General features: G+C 31.7%; 2 protein-coding genes across 2 annotated transcripts; both read right to left on the bottom strand.

Moving 5' to 3' along the window:
* Positions 1-77: 77 nt before the first annotated feature.
* LOC140055523 (putative ferric-chelate reductase 1) lies at positions 78-6030 on the bottom strand. Its single transcript, XM_072100863.1, has 6 exons — positions 5710-6030; positions 1469-1700; positions 1179-1240; positions 747-848; positions 428-547; positions 78-196 (listed from the first exon to the last, which is right to left on the bottom strand). The coding sequence occupies exons 1-6, from the start codon at positions 5936-5938 to the stop codon at positions 78-80; spliced, it is 864 nt and encodes a 287-aa protein (XP_071956964.1). The 5' UTR covers positions 5939-6030.
* A 4132-nt stretch (positions 6031-10162) lies between these two features.
* On the bottom strand, positions 10163-22575 carry LOC140054164 (uncharacterized). Its single transcript, XM_072099052.1, has 16 exons — positions 22452-22575; positions 18211-18321; positions 17848-18003; positions 17276-17386; positions 16943-17071; positions 16724-16837; positions 16183-16326; positions 15168-15281; positions 14671-14814; positions 14208-14324; positions 13196-13330; positions 12675-12797; positions 12155-12286; positions 11794-11898; positions 11234-11337; positions 10163-10917 (listed from the first exon to the last, which is right to left on the bottom strand). Exons 1-15 carry the CDS (start codon positions 22516-22518, stop codon positions 11255-11257), a joined length of 1785 nt encoding a protein of 594 aa, XP_071955153.1. The 5' UTR covers positions 22519-22575; the 3' UTR covers positions 10163-10917; positions 11234-11254.
* Positions 22576-24172: the final 1597 nt, after the last annotated feature.

Raw genomic sequence — 24172 nt, 5'->3', positions numbered from 1 at the left:
TTAATTTGAAACGATACAGATGAGGATTTCTATATTTTTATATATATAAACACAGGCACAGAATAATATCTAATAATCTACTCACTTTCGCACCGGTTGCCTGAGTATCCAGATGGACAAACGCACGTAAATTCATTGGTCTCGTTTATGCATATACCTCCGTTAAGACATGGCATACTCGCGCATACATTGGTATCTGTAAAAAAATAAGCAAGAGTTAAAGCTTCGTTCCCACTATAGAACGCAATGTAAGGACGCAAGATTGAGTTGCGCTTACGTCCTTGCACTGTGTTCAAACCACACCGCCTAAAGGCAACAAAACATTAACAAATCTAAGAAAATACACTGTTTAACTGATGTGTTTTACATAGACGATTTGCAACTGATGAAAACAGGTAACCATAGTCTATATTTATAGTTGACTTACTGCTTTGGCTTTCACATCGGTCACCCGAGTACCCGGATGGACAGACGCATGTAAATCTGTTGGTTTCGTCTACGCACACACCTTCATTAAGACATGGGTTACTTGCACACTCATTGATCTCTGTATTATAAGAATTGTATTCATTACATCTTTATATCTATTAATTTTTTGAATGTATTTTTTTAATGTTTATTTCAATTTAAATAATATTGGCGCTATACCAGTTCTCATCAATCATTTGATTGATGAGCAAAGATATGTTTTGAATACGTCATTGTGTGATTGTGTATTTATCACAATACTGATGTGATGTACTCACGTGTCTGGCATGTTGAACCTGTGTACCCGGTACCGTCGCAATTACAAGCTCCACCGATACAAACCGCTTCATTCAAGCACATTACATTAACACATAGGTAATCTTATAAACAAAATGAACATGATTTAAATGAACTAGTATCTATAATATTCATGCTGTACCTTAATATATTCAATGATAAAGTCATGTTCGACAATATTATATTTGTTAAATTAAGTTCATAGTACAAACCATGCCATGTATATGGTATTTAAGATTGTGAATATGATACAAATCAAAATCATCTTTTCCCTGATTTGCGAGTAGACTATGTTTTGAACAGGAGGTATATTCTTCGGTGAGTTTAAATAATAAATTGTAATAATAAGCCAAAAAATAGATTTCCCTTCATTAACAATAGTGATATATAATGTAATAATATGATTCTTATACCTGTAACATTTTCTGATGTAGTATCCACCCAGTAGACTGAATAACTCTCCACAAACGTTGCACTGTAATTAAAAACATATTAATATTAATCAATTATTATTATAATAATTGAAATAACAATAAAATTAATAAGCAACATTTGGTGCTATTAGCACAGAATCAGATCTTGCATAGCAATAACAGGGGCCAAACAAATTGACCTATTCTTATGACATCACACCTCTAGAAATTGTTTCGAACAGTGTAGTATAACATCCTAACAAAATAAAGTCACAATTTTGACAACTTACTGGAATTGTATAGTTCCAACGCTTGTTGAGGGTGGCAACCAAGTAAAACTTGTATTCAATGGCTTCGCAGTAGAAAACGAGTGAGTTATACCGTCTGCCGTATTTGAACAAGTCATCTGTCGTGTATTTGTCACATCCGTCGTCCATGTTCCAACAGGCGTGGTAGAACTCACAGTACGAGCCTGTAGAAGTATTCCCTTATATTGTTGACTTCCAGTTGCTTGAATGGTAACTATAAGATACAATGATTATAAGATAAATACAATTGAATTTGAAGGAAAACGATGAAAAGGAAAAGGAATAAAAAGGAAAAGGAATAAAGTTTTAAAAAACGAAAAAAAATTAAAATAACAACATGAAAATAATGAAAAATAAAAGTAATGAATAAAAAGGAAGAACAAATTAAGAAAGAAAACGAATAAAAATTGAAAGAAAAAGAAAGAAAAAAACGAAAAAGGAAGAACAAATTGCTTTCATTCCTTGAAAAGCAAGATAAAAAATATGCATAGAAAATTTAGGCCTAAATGCAACGCTTTACTCCGAGCCTATAGGAATTGACACAATCCTTGACCAAATATCATCCACGGTGCAGACGTGAGTCTTGACGCATGCCATCATAACAATAATAAGTAAACAAATAATAAAGAACTAACAATGAAAACGTGATCTCTATTGGTATATCATTATCATTTCATAAACAAATTATGTCCTTCAAACAAAATCCACCATTGTAACCTTAAAATGTTTAATTCATTCAGTCTATGGGACATAACAATGCTGGGATTACATAAAAAAGCTTAATGGTTTAACCACAAACATGTCACTACTTCCGGTGAAAGAAAGTATACTTCAAAGGTCTAGAAAGTGGAAAAAACAATAACTTACAACTGTGGAATTACGAGGCAATTACATAACATATTTAGCAATAGATCATATTATATTTTGTTAATTTTACTGAATTTACAAAACCAGTATTTATTGAGAATAATTCGTTCGTGATAAATGTTATCAGAATACCTTTTGGTATTATGGTTCTATCATGTTTCTTTATTTTTAGCTAGGTTTTTTCATAATTACCTCACCATTTTTCTACTCCATAAATAACTTTTCAATTCATTTTTCGATTTTGAATATTTAGTATATTTATATTAATTATGTACAGTAGGCTAAATTATCTATTTTGATCCAATCAACTAGAAGTCTTCCTGCTATCCAGTCATCCATTCATATACTGACAAACTATTTACAGCGGTAACTGTAAAATGGTCCGAAACCATGACTTGCTTCTACTTTTAGCTGATAGAAACTGAAATTGTATTCTAATAATATTAGGGTTATACGATGTTAAAATAATTTGTTATTGTTTAAAGGCCACAAAACGGCGCCAAATGTGTTTTTATTTTTATTATAAGTGACAAATTCAATAATACTGAAATAATGGTCTGCTATATTCTCTAACATTTGTTAATGATTTCCTGTAAATGGTCACATAGATGTGATATTTTTTTTAACTGTCAGGTAAAGTATTTTCCTTTAGCCTTAGTGTGAAATACGGGCAGAGACACTTGGGTTAGCCCAAGGGTGTCCGGTTTTTAGAAAAGTTTACCGCGTTTATTGTTTTACTAATTAAACTACTTAAGTTTAAGTACGGTATTGCCTGGTTAAACTTTTTGAATGAAAGTGACTACAGTGGTCCACGATTGAATAAAATCTACATGACCTGAAATAGCCTTTTGTAGGGACACATAGAAATTGTTGCTTAATCCTATTGTAGGAATAAGAAACCATAGAAAACAAAGTCACAATAGGCTCGAACAAAAACCGTGATTTATGTAAATAATGAGGAATGTGTACTGTGAAGTACCTTTAACAAAGTACGGTGGTAACTTGTATTAACATTTAAATTCACAGAACAACGTAAGAATCATCCTTCAAATAATGACGTCATTATCGATTATTGGTGTTGTAAGAAAAGGGACAAAAGTGGGCGTGACTCTTAGATTAGTATTAAAGCGATTACAACCTTACACAAACTCGTACTATTTGATGACGGTACCATCATTGTAATTGACTCACGGAAATGACATTGTTGCTTTTATAAATATTTATTTGATGATTATGTTTATTTACCTTGAATTTCGGGCTACCTTATGCCTACAGAGAACTTACTTGTATGTTATTGTTATTTTAGGTTTTTCTTCATCAAAGTTGTAAGGACTACTTTTTTAATTTGTCCAATTTTTTTGTTCACAATTGCTACCAGCTAACTAATTAATAATAAATGTTTAATACAAACATGGAGAAATAAGTTTTATTTCTCCATGATACCATGGAGAAATAAGTTATTTCTCCATGATACAAAGAAGAGGTAAGATTATCAATCTGCCCTTTTCTAAGTAAAAATCCAAACTTTGATATTAGGCATATTATTATTTCCGTCTAGGATCTTAAATAGACTTTCTATTCAAACTTCGATTGATAAAACTTAATCTGGCCGATTTTAGCTAAAAACTTATACTGTTAAGAATTATTGGTATCATTTTCGGCTCTATTTCCGAATTTAGTTATGTAAATTAGAAAAGGAATTAAACAATTAATTACTACGAAAAACTATGCATGTTTGTACTCCGTCAGTTAAGTCACACTAGCACAAAGATTAAAGCCAAACTATACGGTATGCATTATTATAACATATAAGATTTTTTAAATATTTAATTTTGTTTTATATTTTTAGCATACATAATATACATTTTCAACTTGAAATTCGATATCAGCACTAAACAAGTGAAGAATAAAACGAATCTATAATCTTGGTATTATTGTTTTCAGCAATCGTATTTTCCAAAAATATGTGAATTGTCAAAAGTGCACTATATTAAATAATGGGGATAATTACTGGTTGACTGACTTCTGACAGTAGATATACGGTAGCTTCGAGCCTGGTACGTTGGCTATTATTAGTTTAGGGTATATAAAAAGAAGGACGCCTTTGGTGTTTTTAATGAAAGGGTTTTAAATGAATAGGTCCTTGTTAGTACACACTAAGCGTGGTTAAGTTTTCAATACACCGGGTTATTTAAGCGTATAACTAAATTGTTTCTATTAGATGACGAGATTTGGTTGTAGTGACAAATATGTGTCATGCTATCGTTAAATTGGACTAGGCCTATATAATTTCTAAAAAATTTTCAAGTTTTCATGTTTATTATTTCACACACTACAATATACAATATATAATACAGAACATAAATTAATAAATATAATTGTGTGACGCATTAAGCCAAGGCTTTAAGTTTGTTTGTATTTTGTTATAAATGAATTTATGATGGGTATTGCTTTTAGATTGTGTGGTACAGTACCAGTAGATACAAATAATTAACACAAATTTAATTGTCGAAATATTTGATTTCTGATAATATATACCATTATTTGATGTTCATAAATAATACAAACCACTAGCAAGTTTGCGGTACACCATGTTATACATGTAGGTACTAAATGTAAAAAGAAAAACCTAAATTCTCAATAACTACTTTCTTTACGATTCAATATTGTACCAAAACCTTACTACGTAAAATCACAAATACTATGCACGTTTAATATTCAATATTATTAGTAGCTAAGATATCTGCATACTGCCTTATTGTAATCATATGGTAATATATACAGTAGTACCCTATTATGTTGAACAATTTTAATTATCGATAAAATCCTTGGTACTACAGTGCTGTTTCTTCACCATGTAAACCTTTCACAAATATGTAATGTCAAGCATAATATTTCACAAATGGAAGAGCGCCTCCATTTGACATTTAGCTACATATTACATTGTTGGAACATTTAAGATCATGTTTTTAATTTCATAATATAATTTGTATGATAAAATATCAAACTATTAAAATAGTATCGATTTTGTTAGTAATTAAATTTTTACTGCAATAAGAATTCAGATTACATTGTAATCATTTGTTACGAAGAAGTTGAAAACTAATCCACAATATTTGTAGAATAAAAACATAATCAATACATATACTGTATAGAAATGTGACGAAAAATTATGATACCAATACCGATTAAGGTAAATAAATGAAGTATAACACTGAGAAATGTCGGCCTACTATATATTTTAAGAAACATTTACATTAATGTTAACATTAACTAAACTCTAACATACACTTGAAATCGTGGTTATTGCTTGATGTAGACCTACAGACAATGTAATGATTGATATTTTGACTTACCTGTCATTTCTTGTCCAGGTGTATACGTTGTTGAACTAGCTAAAACATTCCATGGACTCGTTGATGTTTGCGGGATAACCCCGTGTTGCGGTGTTAAATCTACACAAGCTCCTACAAGAGCACCATTGGAGGTGCCAGATGCCAAACATATAAGAGACAACCATACGGCCAACTTGAAAAGCATATTATCCTGTGACATTGTCAATAATTGGGTGTGTTTTGTTGTCATCAGACAGCTCTGGGGTAGTGTGTAGTATTGAATGAATTAGTTCAGCTTCGTAGGCCACTATTTAGCTGATATTGGTAAAGTACCTTCATTAACAAGTGAATAGCCTGAGTAGTCATACCAAGTCAACCGTATCGAGTGATATCCAAATAGTACCCGGTTCGCTAGTGGTTTATATGGGTACTTCCCAATGACTGTGCATCTATTGTGTTTTATTGATAACTATTTCAATTGTGTGAACGAATACGTTCTTAAAATGGACAAACGTGCCGCACAATCCACTACTCTTGCTATACATCGAGTAGGCAGGCGACAGTAACCGCATTTTGTTTCACAAAACACAGAGCGTTTTTATTTATTGAAAACAGACTTTCCTGGTCTAATTCTTCGACCAAACAACAAGGCCTATAACTACCGATCTAAAGACATTCTATACCAATCTTCTTTCAAACACTTGGTGTACCGCGAATTAGCTTTACTAGTGTTTATTATTAACCTTTAGACAATATAAGGACTGAATAATAACCAGTTTTAGTAGGCCTAATACAACAACAAATTTACCCAAGGAACTTATTTCTCCGTGGTTTTATAGCGACTCGAGTCGACTGTGCTAAGTTTTACTATTATAGCAAGCATTACCGTGTTCACTAAAATAATACAAGGCTATTATTTCTGTATTATTTTTTGTTTTCCCAAAATTAGAATGCATATTTTGTTAATGAATTCCTATTCGACATCAGCATCGTAACTTTCTGTTGTTTGAGAGACAATTGATGTGTCTAGAAGGCTGTTGTCTATCTAAAATAGTATTGATTTAAAATATCAAATATTGTTTATTTGTACACCTATAAAAAGGCAAAAAATATGAATGGATTCATTATTACATGCTAAAAATGTCTTGTGACGTTCTGAATTTTAACAGCAACGAACGCTCTTGGTACAAGTGTGGTTTGTATAAGTCAGATCATTGTGTAACAGAGATGAAAAGTGCATAGTTGCAATATAAAAACAAGTAAAGTCACTTGCCTATTATTATAATAGTACCTTTTTATACAATATAAGTTAGATTTCAACAAAACAAAACGCTATCCTTTACTTGTTTCTTAACAGTGACATTCCATTGATATTATAGGTCATGGCCGGGGGACGTTTGGCTAAGCTGTATTCTTTGAGAGCCAATTCCAACGTGAACAGATCTATTGTTCAGTTTTGAGAAGTAGAATTTTAAAAATGCACGGAAAAGGTGCCTGTGTACCAGGTACAAACATTATTTAATGATTGTAAAATACCTTTTATTGAATTAAAAAAGCTCCAGTGGTTTTTAATTCTATACTTTACAAAAAAGTTTATAAAATTGTTCAACAATTAAGTAATAATTATTATCAAATACAATAAAATGATTTTAAAAGCTATGTAACTGTTAAATTGAATTTGAACGTATGCAGATCTTGTGGAGGGAGTGACGATAGTAATCGTCACTTGTTTGAGTTTAGCAATATGGCAAGTTATTTTATGACCTAAATCAATAATCTAGAGTAAAAATATGTTCCTCTTTAAGAAATGTATCATTCTATTAAAGTAAAATATATTCTGTTTAAGTAAATACATTCAATTTAATAGAAATACATCCTACCTCAGTAAAGTACGTTAAGACTCCTTATGTAAAGTACATACTACCCATATAAAATACTCATACTTAAGTAAAATATATTCTATCTACTGGCGGCAAAATTCATTTAATTAAGCAAAATGCATCCTACTTAAGTAAAATAAAATCTACTTAAGACGCATCTCAATTCGACCAAGTATGTGTACGATAATCAAGTTTACTTTATTAGAAGGCATTTTACTCAAGTGTAATTCCAATTCTACTTAAGTAAAATCCAATTTGTATTTAACAGAACTTGTGGATTTCTGTCTTATTAATTTTATAGCATTATTTTGAGATGTGTTTTTTGTATTAAATAATAATGCAAAACGTATGACGGCTGCGGTGTCTAGTGAACATCAATAAAATGATGTTGATAATTATACTAAAAAAAGATAGTTGATATTGAGATGATTTTTGAAAAATAAAGCAGTCATCCGTGCACACAAATTACTCAAAACAGCGTAAAATCGCTAGATTATTAATGTCTGTGTGTGTTAGTGCCGTGCAAATCGATAAGGCGATTGACAATTAGGAGCATTTTTGTCAATATCAATTAATTTATTTCTGTTTACTATGAACTAGTACTTGTTAGAAGGCATCTTCTTCGATCTGAGTAGGGAAAACAAATGGTATCACAAGATACACAATTTTGATAAAGATAATGCTAGTCCTAAAGTTTTGTTTTTTTTTCTCGTAAATATGCTCCGCCTTCAATTCAGCAGATTATACTAATTACTGTGGGAAATTATTGACATTGTAGCGCCTCCCTTTAGGATAATTACATTGTAAAACAAAAATAACTCTAACAATTGGCGGGCATTATTCAGGTCAAGTTTGTCCCAAAATTAAACTGTGCGAAATCATTGGCCAAGCGACAGAGTACTCGTTACTACGTCGGTAAATGTCTGAAACAAATTTCAAGTTATCGCCCTGGCGGGGAGCATGCTGGCTGGAAGGATGGGGAGTATGTAATAATCTTTATTGTCTTTCTTTCTTGTTTGTTCTTTTTCACATACATAAAATCAAAACTAACGACAAAAGACCAAAAAAAAAAGCTTTCGCTTATCGAGTTTTGGCCTTTTAAAATAAATAAAACTTAAACTAGAACGTATATCATTTCTGAGAAAGAAAAATCGTTTAATATTTCTATCAATCGAAGATACAGATTTTAATTTTTTTTTAAATAACCATAATCATTAAAATAACACAAGACAACTCTGAGGAAATAAAAATAAATCGGAACCTACTTATGTTTAAAAAGTCTGTAACATTGTTTTTATTCTTATTTTAAATGTACGGGGAGAATCGTAATATATTGGCCTAATTGCACCAGATTACTGGCTTAAAAAAGATTGACTGACCCTGAAATTTGTGCCTGAAGTTGAGATTATTTTATACGGTATGCTCTAGATATTTTCATTGAGTATGGTACAATAGATATTCTCTGACTCTGAACCCTGGTAATAAATTCACTATTTCAATATATTAGATAATAACAAAGGTAGACTAGAGAGGTGTAATTATGCGTATATCCATATGAGGTCTAAGAAAATAAAAGCGTTCGAAGTATACCACCCTAAATAATATTTTATTTATATATGTATACTAGATCATTGTCGGCAGATTTAGACGGTTTGTGTTGCTTTGAAAAAAAAGAGCTATGCATCACAGAGTTCAAATTAAATGTATTCATAGATGAAATGAAATCACCAGGGGCTATGCTTGTAGGGGAATTTAGGCATTTATGGGTTACGATATTACTTTTATTTAAGTATACTTTGTAGGTGTACCACCATCATTTCCGTGGTTGTATTGTGATGGCGCTAGTTACACTCCGTTATGCGTGTGTAATTTATGAATGACGTATTACTTAAACGGACATAACTAGATAGTTTAAACTAACGCCATTCACAGTACATTCCGAAAAAATAATATAGTATATGAATCATATTTCTTGAATTACCAATTACGCCTTCTTTATTTATTTTTTTTAATATAACATATTTAAAAACGTAATTGTTAATGTATACTGTTTGGTTTCATTCTTGTTTTGTCACAGGAAAAGTATACAAAATATGAATACTATATTGCCTTTATTTATAATTATCGCAAAGCGTGAAAAATTTTTAAATGATTTTTATTGTAATCATTTCGAATAATATTCCATCGGGCAAACTAGCTATTTTATTAGAAGTATTTCATAGTCGGGTTCAAGCCTATTCCTCGCTCTGTCTAAATCCAATGGCCGCAGTGATAGTGAGCCTTACGATTAGTGTCGCTGTTACTAAAAAGTGTAGTTTTATTTATGATTCAAGATTAACAAACATGTATCCAATCCACCTATAGGAAAGAACATTGCTAGAATAACAATTTATTATATTAACATCAATAGCAAAGTACATTGCGAGATTAGAAATATGTTAACAATTATGTTTTGAAAAAAAAAGATTTTAAAATGACATCCAAGAATTACAGTTCCGTTATACTCTAGAGTTGATTATTTATATTGTTGAAGTTGTTGTTTGTTTCAAAACGCTCGAGTCTGGAAACTTTTGGAGGTTGTTACCAGTGTTTGATAAAATGTGCAAGTAATATGATGTAAAAGCCACAATGTAAATAATAATTCTTTAAGACATTTAAAGGTCACCGCTTTATATACTTCTAGTTATTTATTTCAGCTATAAATGCATAGAACTGATTTACAGTAATCGATAAAAATGTAAACCCATTTACAAGTGTATAATACATATATAATTTAATATAGTTACGCTCTACACCACCCACCTTAATAATAATATTATAATTGCAAGTATATTATGTGATTCCAGATACTACGTTAAGATATTATATTTATTAAAATACAGGCTATTATCAGGATCGAAACATACTAATACAAAAATATGTTTCGTTAAAGTTTGGCTATAGTTCTATTACGTTTACAAAAGTTTGATCAAACAGGATTTTGTGTAAGGTGTAGAAAAAAACGAACTCGTCAAAATCCTTAATAATATTTTATTTTGCTATTATATTATATATAAAGTATTTTAATCAATAGTACTACCTCTTTGTTAAATACCTACTTGGATTAAAAGTTGACTATAAAAATACTCAAGACTTAGTCTTTTAATATTGCTTATAAACAAAAATTCATCAACCGAACAACGTTATAAAGTTCAGAAGTTCAAACAGACTATTGCTGTATTGTGTTACAAACTAACTTTTCTTTACTGTTAAACGATTAATGGTTGAATGGCCTGATTTCGTGCATGTTTAGCGCCCTCATTTGACGTTGTATCATCTTTTGCAAAGACTTTCAATGACGTCAGATCACCTGTTGTTTTTTTTCACAAATGTAAAAATAACAATTTAGTTTAAAAATATGTAAGCTAAATAATGCATACATTGTAACGTATGTGAGCAATAAGAAAAGCGTATGTCCATGTTTTTATTTAAGCTTTGTTCCTACTAGAGACGTAACTCAACGAAGGCGAGTTAACAAATGACAAGTGACCGTTCGAATAATCCATCGCCTTTGATTGGTCAAATCACTTGTTGTTATGTCTCTATTATGAACTTTACCGAGTAAATAACATGTGAATGAAAAGGATAAACAAAATAAAACGTTTTACACATAAATGTCTACTTACATGACACATCAGTCATTCGAGTTACACACAGCTGTAGTTGGAACCGCCTTCATAGATACATGTCTGACCAAAACCACAAGGATTGTTTGAACACGGCTCCAAATCTATGTGCAGTAAATATTTAAAATACGTCAGAGCTTACAAAAATACATTTGCATATTATTCGCTCATTCGTACGTGTTACGTTTGTCTACGTACTGTAGTAATCAGTAATCTAACGCATCATTGCTTTCACAAGAAAACATTCTTGTATCCTACTATTATTCCACAGTAAACAGCCGAAACAGAGCGAGGAAATTGAAATGATACGGTACATATTTCTGTATGTTTTATATTTAAATGTAAAACGTTATGTAAAATGTATAACGTTAACTAAATGACGGCGACGCGATTATAGCTCACGTACCGTACGCCGTTATAATGTGTGCATTTAAAAAAAAAAGTCACTGTCTAGCACCAAGACTAATGAATATCCCCAATAAGTAATACGCTATTTCATCGGATATCCATTAGAGACTTGAATATTAGATATTAAACATCGTATCGGAATTTAAACCTACGCTCATGACAAGGGATGTTGTTTGTACAGTAACATTCGCTGTATGTTCCGAAATTGATACATGATCCTCCGGTCGGACATCCAAGCACCGGGCAATCTAATGGACCTTAAATGACAAAAAAAATGTTACTTATATTTATTAACACAAATTTAATGAAAGATAAAATTAAAGAATAAATTCTATAAATATTTGTGGGGTCTTTTTAAACTATCTAAAATGTTAAGAAATAAAAATTAATTTCTTTACTTTACATAACAAAATAGTTATGTAGCACCATTTAAAAAATGTTTTTACATATCGGAACATCGGACGTATTTAAAACCCGGATTTATCAAATAATAGTATTTTTAAACTCACGTACCACTTCGCAATCTTAACTGGCATCTGTTACCTGAGGTCCCTGTTGGACACGTACATACAAAGTTTGCATTGCTTACGGTACACGTTCCACCAGCCAAACACGGAGATGGTGAACACGGTGAACTGACTAACGCTTGTAAACATAAAATAATAAATCAAAATAAACAATAAGAACATTAGTTTGCTTTAGTAGTTCAACTGTTACTGACAAAAATGTAATATGGTTTTCAATCACAAAAAAAAGAATAAACTCAAAACTCCAACCAGAGCACCAACAATCTAAAATATTCATACGTTTTATTTTTAGAAAATACATAATAATAATTATTAATATACGGTTTTTCCGATACAGATATATTTTCCCGAGTTAACAAATATGGAAATTTAAAATAAAAACATTTAAAATAGGCACAGCTATATTCAATACAACAATCTAGTAAGCTTATATAATAGTTGTTGTAGGCCTATCATAGGTGTTATGAAGGTTAGGCAACTCGTAAGCTTAGTAGGCGTATACTTACCACTAACACCACATGCAATACAGTTGAGTCCGCTTGAATCACAACATTTACAATATGTTCCACTATTAACGCATTCTCCTAGGCCTATAGTGGTACACACACCAGGGTTTGATCCGCAATAATCTATAAACGATCAAATTAACTTATGTACTGTTAATAATTTAAATCAATGTTTGTGATTGGTCAAAACCAATCGCGGTGTCGTGTAGAAGGGTAGATAATTTAGGTGAATTTTAGTGAATATAAATAGTTACAATAATTTGCATTATTTGGTTCTTGAAAACAGTGTTCAGAGATCTTTTTATTTTCCTGTTTCTTAGTACTCTTTAGGATGCACCTAAACTGATTCTTAAAGATGTTTTCGTCAATGTGAAATTAACTTTCTACCTTCCATAATTGTCACGTTTGGGATTTTTTACTTAGATTACTTAATTAGACAAACGGTATTTAAAGTAACATTTTCCACTGGATACAATCGACGTAGACACATTATAAGCAAAGTATCAGGTTTTGTACTATACCTGTAACTCCTGGGGATTGTTCACAAAAACTTCCAGAATATCCATTGACGCATGAACATGTAAAAAATGTTGTACCCACATTCATACAGACTCCTTGGTTTTGACATGGGCTCGACGAACATGGAGTATTGTCAGCTTTTAAAGGAAATAATAATCTTTATGAATTTTTATTCATTAATATTTAAAGCGACTGTGTTGTCTTTATTTACCTAATAAACAACTAACGATCTTTAGAAACTTACTCATATTATTATAGTAAACATGTTTAGTTTCAGATATTGAGAGTGTCCTATTTGTTTTATGTTAATTTTCAAATTATAAAGAAGGTTAATTAAAACACGGAAGACTTGTAATGTATTAATGTCGAGGTTAATAATCCTACAAAAAGAAAAACATTTTTGGAATTTATGGCGTTTCATACCTATAATAATATTTTAAAAAATAAGAAACACATTGTGGCGCTCGTAATGAACAACAAATGCAGTAGCTACTGGTGGCGCTCGTAATGAATAACAATTAAAAGACTACTGGTGGCGCTCGTAAAGAATAACAAAATCATACTACTGGTGGCGCTCGTAAGGAATAACAGATGGCTAATGGTGGCACTCGTAAAGAATAACAAAATCCTACTGCTGGTGGCGCTCGTAAGGTATAACAAAAGGCTACTGGTGGCGCTCGTAAAGAATAACAGATGGCTAATGGTGGCGCTTGTAAAGAATAACAAAATGCCACTCCTGGTGGCGCTCGTAAGGAATAACAAAATGCCACTCCTGGTGGCGCTCGTAAGGAATAACAAAATGCTACTGGTGGCGCTCGTAAAGAAATGTTAATAGTTTTTATATCTACAATTTTAATTATTAAAATGTATTTTTTAGTTATATTAGTTTCCAGATCACCTCAGACAGTACAATTACAAATCTCTCCCCGTCTAATTTACCCCAATATTATCGTTGTCTGGTCTCTAGCTTTAGCTTTATTTATTTGGCCTAGTTTGCATTTGTAGGCCACTTACTTAGAGACTCGCAATCATCTCCCATCACATCTGCATTACAAAGACATTTGTAGTAGTTACCACTGTTGACACAGGTGCCAAGTCCATTGCACAAAAATGGATTACTTCCACAATAATCTAAAAATACAGTAACAACAGCCTGTTATACAGAATGTGTGTGCGGTAAAGGGCTGTTCAATCACATGACTGGAATGGTAATTTTGACTTTCTGTGCAGTACAGATTTATTAACAATCTAGATTGTGCATTTTCTACTTCGTTTGTAAACTCTTAAGTTCATCTTAATTTTCAAATGTTTATGCTTCAATGACGACCATGAGTTCACGATAGTTATCTATCTTACGTCGCATTTTGGCGTTATATAATGAATATTTTAAGTTCATAACATTTTAAATAAAAGAAAGAAAAATAATTTTAAAAAAGAACCAATCATATTGATATTGATATCGTAAATCGAAACTTACCAAGAGTAGACGTTTCACATTGAACACCAGTGAATGTACCAACACAATCACACCTGAATGATTCGGTTGTTGAATCTGACATCACGTTCACACATACACCTCCGTTTTGGCATGGGTTTGATGAGCACGGTGCAGTAGGTGAAACTATTAATAGGACAATATAAAATTAATGTACTATCATACTATTATGCCCCATGTTAAAAATGTGCCCAAAATGTTTAAACCGCGTGACTAGAAATGGAATTTTAAAATCTTTCGGTATACATAATTTTCTTTTTAAAGAATTATGCCATTTTGTTTGTCGTTTTTTTTAATTTTTGGACCTTCTGTGCCAATTGCATATGGGACGCAACACTTTGCAGAATATGTGATTCAGAAGTAAGTAAATAATAATGTTATCAGCAGAGAGTTTTAGTTAATACCATTTAGTAGCAACATTAAATGTATACATACTTTTCTTGAGTGTTTTTAGATTATAAATCGGAAAAGTTACTTACCATCTATACAGGTGGTTCCAACAAAGGTTCCCAGACATTCGCATTTGTATGAATTTCCAGAATTAACACATGTTCCACTATTTGAACATAAACCGACTGATAAACCACACATATCTTAAGATAAAATATAAAAAAAATTATGATTTTACTTACTAGAAAAACTATGTTTTGAATTACGAGATACAAAAAAACTTTCAAAACTACATTACGTAGAAATAAAACTATGTTACATGGCAAGAAAATGTGTGTTTTATCACTATTATTTTAAGAGGCACTATATGTCAACAAATAATTATTAGTCCTCTCTCCATGACGGTTGTCACATAATGCTTTGTATTATTTTTTATTGTATTTATATGTTTCATATGGACAGTTTGTCTGAAATAAAAGTTGAATTGATTGAATTGAATTGAATTGAATTGAAAACATAAAGATTTATTATGTACTACAGTAGAATCCCCATACATTATACACTTCGATAAGGGTTTCCGTTTACGCGGGAAGTACCGGTATGGTGTACCCTAAATAGAGGTGTCAGATGAAAGGAATTCTGCTGTATATTTTGTTTCTTTTCAATTTCAATTTTTTTCTATCGTTTTTGTCGTATTTATATGGTGTTGTTTTTTTTGTAATATCACGAACTTGTGTAAAAACAATCAATATTGATTGAACTAGTTGTAGTGCACATCAGTCTCGTGTCTAAATAAAGTTTATATATATAGTACGTTTCAGATTTCCAAAAACGTTGTTGTATGGGGTATAACAAATACGTTAAAGATCACTAAAACCAAGGAATCCCAGACTACTGTTTGGTATTAACAGTTCTACGTTACGGAATATAGGCTCTACACATGGCATCCAACTGTATCAAACCCCACTTAAAGCCTATGGGCTAACTTCAGGTACCGTAATGTACGCTAGTCATGAGAAAGTATAACGTTGAGAGCATACAATTATGCCAGATTAACAAGAGTATATTCTACTTCAGCTTAAACCTAATGAGAATTTTATTTACCGGATTGTGTGAAATCTTGACAGTTATCTCCATGGTAAAACATTGGGCAGGTGCACGCGTATATCAAATTATTGATTGCACCGATATTTCTGCACGTTCCGCCATTTTGACAAGGGCTACTTGAGCAAGGATTATCACTTGTCTCTGAAACAAAACCATAACAATAAGTGCAATGATACATCAACTAAACTGTATAGTTTTTTGATGTTATACATCACTAAAATTCTCTTAAATCTTTGACTATGAAAACTATTATTACATGTTGTGTAATAATTACGACATGATTCAGTTGAAAATATGATAGTAAACAATACACGTTCCGTTGTTGGTGAAGAAATAAATAAATATCTGATATGGAAGATACAAGAAAGTCAGAATTTAATGTAATAAGCTATAAATTCGTGAGGTGACCAAACTATTTTATATACTACTTGGAAAAGTAATAACGTGTTTACAATGTCTAACTGTACAGCACGTAGAGTCGTTTTCGAGTGTTAGTGGCATTTTAAACTTGTAACTTGTGAGATCATTGTATTCATACCTGTTTCACAAATAGTTCCAATATAGTTATCAGGACATTTGCATTTGTTAGCGTTTCCGGAGTTTATACATGTTCCTCCATTCAAACAGATTCCAGGATTCAAACCGCAATTATCTGTATCAGAAATTACAATAAAATAATTATTTAAAGAAAAGGATGATATAAATTAATTTTTCAGAGTAAATAATATAAAGCATAAATTCAAGATAATTATCTCACCAAGTACTGAAGTTTCACACAATAAACCAGTAAATGAGCTGGAACAGGTACAGGTGAATGATGTCAAGACGTTCATGCATGTTCCTCCATTAAGACAAGGATTCGATGCGCAAGGTGCATCTGGATCGTCTGTAAGGTATAATTAGAACAATTGAATACTTAGTTGTTTCGTTGATTCGGTATGAAGCGATTACCGTCTTGCGTCTCGTCATGGAATAGAGAGATTACAGGTTGCTCTGCACGTACTCATTGCTATACGTGCAGATAGAAGATGTTACAATTGGTGCACAGTAAAGAGTGTTGGATATACACATGTCAGGAATTCATACTTACCTATATCGCAATTGCCAACGAAATTATCGGGGCATTTACACTTGTACGCGTTTCCAGAATTGATACACGTTCCACCATTCGAACAAAGTCCAGGAGAAAGACCACACGCGTCTGTATCAGAAATTATAATAAAAGATGACATTTGAAAAAACATATTAATCTGTAAACGTTGTTTGCAATTTAAAAAAAACAACTTTACTCTAACATCATAACATGTTAGTTGTTTTACATTTTGTATTGTAAATTGTTCAAGGGAATTTATTTTAATCAATATTGAACATTCAAGAAACTATAATAAATAAATGCTGATGATAGCGTAGGTTGTAAATGACATTTAGACTTAAAATGTGTATAATTGGCACACATGGCGTGCAATACATATATCTAGTTAGTATCACGACAACTTAACAAACTAAAACACTTAAAAATACAATTAATATCTAATCGTGTTGCTGATTGGAAAATTGTGAATTCTGACAATAATTTAACGATGCAACTAGTGAGCGTTATGCTTCTTTGTGTATGCTTTTTCTTTAATAAAAATACAAATAGAACTATTATCTTCTTCCTACCATTTCCATCAGCAATAATGCTTGCACTGGTCGATGCCTCGCAATTGTACCCGATGTAACCAGCATTACACACGCAATAATATGATATTCCAAAGTTAACACATTGTCCGTTCCCACTACAAGTAATTGAATTCTGAATACATGGAACATTCACACCTGTAAATACAAATGTTTATTATTTTTGATTCGTTCTATACAACATAGTGCATTAGGATAGTGATTGAGTTTGAATGTTAACGTAATACGGTTTTGAGATTTTGCATGATCAATAACGAACAAGAATACGTTATAATGTATTTCGTTTTCATACCATTTTGTTTCTCGCAAAAAAAAAGAAACATCGAGGGCACAGGCCAAACTTACTTTGTGTACAGGAATTTCCTGTGTACGCTGATGGACATGCGCATTTAAACGCATTGCCAGAGCTCATACACGTACCACCATTCTGACAAATTCCATCTGTTACACCACAAGCTGAAAGGAAGAGTTATATTTATGAAATTAGTTATGAATATAGAGAGATGATGAACAGCGATGACGTCACTAATAATTAAGGAGTTGGGTATTGTAAACAAAAGAAGCCGACATTTTATTTTATGTATTTAAAGCGTGTGAAAACCTTATACGAAACAGCAACTTTTTTGAAAATGCCACTTGTTCTTGCAATTATGTCTACGTCGTGAATGAGAAAACATTGTGATCATTTATGCACAATTCTCTTATTGTTTCTTAGAATACAGTTGAACATTGGTGAATTGGTGAATACATTAATTCGAACCTACTATTTTCGCAGAAAAAACAATCCTAAAAATGACTATTTATTTGATTAAATAAGCAATTTTCTTTTCAATCGCGTGTCTGTTGTTATTCGATTTGCACAATAGCTTTTGATTCGGGCTAATAATTTAAATGAAAATCATGCTTAACTAGTGGAAAATGTGCGCCTAAATAGAGTGTTTTTACTTTTTTTATCATCATTATAAAACCCACGTCGTTTAAACTCAATTGACTATTTACAATATAGAAGCATTCATTATCTTTTTGTTTATTAATATTTGTTCAAGTTAAAAACTTTTTCAGAGGAGAGGGATAATTTGAACATAATTTGTTGAACTTGATAGCGGGACGCCTATATCGATACCGACCACTGAAAATAAAAATATGTATACTCGTCCTCAATACCAGAGTCATCATTGTTATATTCTTCACAACCACGAATAATTTGTATTCATAAGAGTGAATCGTCTCATGCGCTCCAATGGACATTTTACCTAGACAATATCTTCTGGAATCTCAATTATCTATGTGGAATATGATATATAATGGGAAGCATATCTGTCACAAAACTCTATTGATTGACCCATCCTCTTTTTTTATATATTTTCTACAGTAATAAACATCTATTGACAAAGCATAAACCATCGAGCATAGAAAATGGCTTCCTCTATTTTTACAATGTATCAATTTCCATACTAATTAAGAAAAAAACAATCACCTCGTATATTCCAGAGCTTTCCAATGATGCCAATAAGGAAAATGCATGGACTTGTGGCTGCCCAATATTTTTTCATTTTTTTTTTAATATTTTGTATTGATATAAAACGTTCAAAAAAAATATTGTATATTCATATTAATTAATTATTTGTAAAGATTTGTCTGCTTTGTATCAGTTAGAGAAAATGAATTTCTAGAGATCAATAAAAAATACTGTTTTCTTTCTTTGGATACTTTACTATTTGCCTATAACCTTAGATAATCGTTTGTATTTCTATTGTATCTCTAACCAATACAATTCTAGGTCGGTGAGATACTATTTATTGGAAAGCCATTTGTTCTACTTTACTCTTCTTCAATAGATATTGCATCATTTAAATACGTGAAATATGTCAAATACCGAAAATGTTTATATAGAAACTTACTTTTGGAAGAGATTACGCAAAGCGTATCATCTGATTATTCGGCTTTTAAGACTTATACTTTAATTGCTTTTCTTATTCACTTGTCTGCTTTTTAAGAAAAATTAAATCCTATATACTATATATTATTTATTAGAACCTCTGTTAGCGTTAGGGTGACATATTTGAGGGCTTTCTTCTGTTTATGTGTTGTACAAAATAAATAATATTAATTGGAAGTGGAAAACTTATCCTTATTAGGGTGTCCCAAAACAGGGATTATCTATATTATTATCGCACCATTTTTATGGTTTTATTTTTTATTTAAAAATTTAAAAGAACCGTCATGAAGATTAAATTACAGAATGCTTTCGTTAGTTTTATTAATTTGTTTAGAAGTTACATAACAATAATAATTATATATAATTCATATCCCTTCATTATTAGTTCAACCATAAAAGGTATGATGATATCAAATATCAACATTCATAAGATTTGCTGCTTCAATAACAAATCATAAAGTCTCGTTCGTTTGTTAAGTGTTATTTAACTCTGTATCTTATTCTTCATTATATAATTATATAAAAGAATATCTTATCAAGTTTCAATAACAAATAGTAAATTTGAAACCTAACAAGGGTTCACAGCAAATAATTGAATAACAGCGAATTCACTAAAATTAAAGCCATTTTTGCGAAAAGTGTTTCAATCGAGCCTGTTTCCAACTGCATTTGGAGCATGTATAGTCATATTTTCCATTTGCCGAAACCATTTCTGCAAGAAATTCTGTTCGACTTTTGAGAAAATAACAATTTCTACTTGTCAAGAACAACTTGACTGACACGCGAAAAGAATGACATTACAGCTATGCAAAAATGGTGCATACTAAAAATTATTTTGATTCGCACGAAATATCGCCTATAGAAAATAGCTGATTTTTTTTACTAGGTTTTGCTGAAGTCATAACATGGAGCCAAAACGCTGGAATGTTAAGTACCACAGCACTTTGACACTCCCTTGTGTATAAATATAATATTGAGTTAGTTTATAATAGAAGAATCTAAAAGATTATAATTATACTAATAAATAATGAAACTTGTATTTAAATCAACAAAAGAAAACCTCAAAAGTGACACTCATTGTATCGTTTATACGAACTAGGAACCTAAAAAAACAAGGCCATATAGATGGCTGCAGTCATGTGCTTAGTGTTTACCGACCGACCGACCAACCTACCAACTGACCGAAATTACTGAACATGTTTAAAAATGTTGAAATGTTTAAAAACAGTTATATTTTTTTAATTTACACGTGCGTAGCCTGTCACTTTTGACGTGCTCGTATAACGTAATTTCGAGTTGAAAAGTAAGTCAAGAAAACAGAAATAAGGCAAAAAGAGTGCGCAACAACATTTAACGCGCAGTGCGCGCACAAAAATCTGCGCACTCATGGCAATTTTGTAAACGCTTAAAATTGCCTGAAACGTACTCTTATTTCGTCGAAAATAAATTAAGAAAATTTTAAGCGCGCGTACGCATGCGTTACATGCGCTACGCACGTAATTGTATTGCCATATGATGATTTATGCCCTGAAATTTATGAGTACCAAATTTTATTTAATTGTGATTCATGGTTGTGAAGATATGATTACAAACGTGATTTCGTTAAATCGTGCGTAGACCGCGTAATTTTTTATTGCGCACCGTGAAAACATAACCACATCGATTCCTGGCCATAAGGAATATACTGTGAAAAATTGACTTAGCTAGATTAAACTGATATCAAGATAAGGTCAGAAAGCGATAAAACGCATAGTGATACCGGACCGACAGACCGACAGACCGACCGACCGACCGACCGACCGACATAGTGAACTATAGAGTCGCTTCCACGCGACTAAAAACAAGGCCATATACAAGGCTGCAGTAGCGTGCTCAAATTTGAGTTACTGTTTACCGACCAACCGACCGACATAGTGAGCTGTAGAGTCCCGTTTTAAAGCATGCATAGACAATTGTTAAATAGTGGATAGGCTACTTTAATAACTTGTTAAACTGAAAAAATTGAAATTATATTGTTTAGACTATACCACTACCAAAAGACCAATTACATTATCATTAATTTTATATCTTTAAAAAGAAGGTTAAAGCATGGTAACTAAAATATTTTACCAGGATTATCACATTTTTCATTAAAAATATACTTTGCATAACAAAATTCAAGGCCAATAATAATATTTTGGACAATATTAATATAAACTTTAAGAAAGTAAATAATTAAACGAACGAATTAGAAAATGAACAAAAAATCTCATCAAACAATTCAGCACACAGGTGAAAACAATATTCCTTCACAGAACAAACATACACAAGATCTTTATTTAGCGAATCGTTGGGGTTGCATTTAATGTCAGAATCAAAATCTTATTTTGAATAGACATTTGGATCGATAGCTGAGCATATTACCCTCAAAGCTCAACTATAATTCGACGTAACGGCATTACTAATTGAAAAAAAAATGATTTTACAGCAATTAATTAATTTTATTAATGAGTAGAAAACTCCGTAAAAGTAGCATTAAGTTTACTTTAATTGTTTTGAGATTATACAAAAGTTGCTCAACAACGCTTCCTAATACATGATTTTGTCCATATCATTAAGAAATTTGATTCCATTGTTACAATCAAAAACAATAAAAGCTATAACTTACCAGCCTGGCCATTAACATTTGTAATAATGGACAACAAAATGACACCAAACAGTGGTTGCAAGAACATGTTGATGGTAGAAGCCAAGACTGAATCCGGAATGTCTTCACTTACTTGTCGCTTCACAGGTGTATACGGTATGTCAATGATTCCCTAATTGTTGTGTTTATAAACAGAAAACTTTTCTAGCCCAGATACTATGAAACACAAAAGGTCTCGGTAATCTGTCGTTGAATTGACATTTGATGCATCTAAGTCAGTCAGGTGTGTTTTATAATTGGTATCAGTTAGGTATTAGATATTCAGACGTTGCTTACTTTTAATTAGGAGCCCACCTTTCGTTTTCATTTTGCTTATTAACGTATAACAGGAATTACTATTTTGTATGGTAAATTCTTTGAGATTTGATTAGGCAGATCAGACCAGAGCTTTAGTGGGGACAATTTAAGAAACACTTATTTTATCAAACCAGTTATTTTATCTTATGTATTGGACATTTAAACAAAATGCAAACATTATTTGCCTCGATATTTAAAAAAACTGAATTATGAGCAACAAAATCATTAGTTTCAATCATTGTTTAAATGTTTGGATGTGTCCAATAGAGCCAATAATTTAATATATATACCTAACTTCCTTTTCTACGCTACAAATACGTATGCAATAAAATATTCATATCATTTTTCACCGTCATCTCATGTAGGCCTAGTTACTATTGGATTGGCTTAATTTGTATAAAATCTAATTGATGTGATGACATTAAATAAATCGAATGATTTGAAGAATATTACAAATTGTTTCACCGATGTAGTTAAAATTTACCGAGGGTTTCTTACTTTGAAATGTTAGATCAGTGAAGAGTGGTTAGACTGTCCCGACAGAAAACAACAGAGGACTGGTTACATCCGGTTGCATTCCCCGTCTACCCACAACATTTAATTCTAGAAACATGAGTACGTTTCTAAAGACAGGTTGGGTTTACACGGTAGATTACATCTACCACCGGCTTTATACAAAACTACATGAGTTACTGCAGCTGCTCACAATCGTGAATCTAAACATGTGTGCGTAAAGCGTAAAATTGGTTGAACAATAAAAGACAGGAGATCAAAAAGTTAAACTAACGATTTAAGCTATCATTATCGTCTGGTAAATTCAAAGTTCAAAGTGATCACCTGCTGGGATGGGCTAGGTTCCAAACCCGCGTCGTTTGTTCAATCATTTCAATTCACTCTACTGTATTAGACTTATTAGAAAGTACATAAAATTATCCGCCACCTTGGATCCAATATGGTGGCTAAAACTGTGTGTAAATTCTCCACTTGTGTGCTTAATACAAATAATGGGGTATACAGATACTGCAATTGTACTGGTTGTAATATTGTTAATCTGTATCTGTAACTGCCCCGGAGTTGGGGTACCCTCTGTGGCGTGGATAGCTTCTAGTTTGTTACAAGAACCAATAACTAGAGAAAAGGATACTATAATAGCTAATACACTGAAGCACTGACTGCATGATCTCTTTCGCATGAACACCCCATTTTTTTAAATATTTTATTTTATTATCATTTTAGGCAAATTGCTAAGGATAACCACAAGTAAATTCAATCACTATTCTTCTTAAATCTCGTTAACATGACAAACAAGTCTTTGGGACTGGAGTTCCAAATTGTCATGACAAAAAATCCTGGCATATGACAGGACTTAACCCCGGACCCTTGGA

This window comes from Antedon mediterranea, chromosome 7 (genome assembly GCF_964355755.1).
Source record: "Antedon mediterranea chromosome 7, ecAntMedi1.1, whole genome shotgun sequence".
Taxonomy (NCBI): Eukaryota; Metazoa; Echinodermata; class Crinoidea; order Comatulida; family Antedonidae; genus Antedon; species Antedon mediterranea.
The sequence above is the reverse complement of the archived record's forward strand: the minus strand, read 5'-3'. Positions and strand labels throughout refer to the sequence as shown.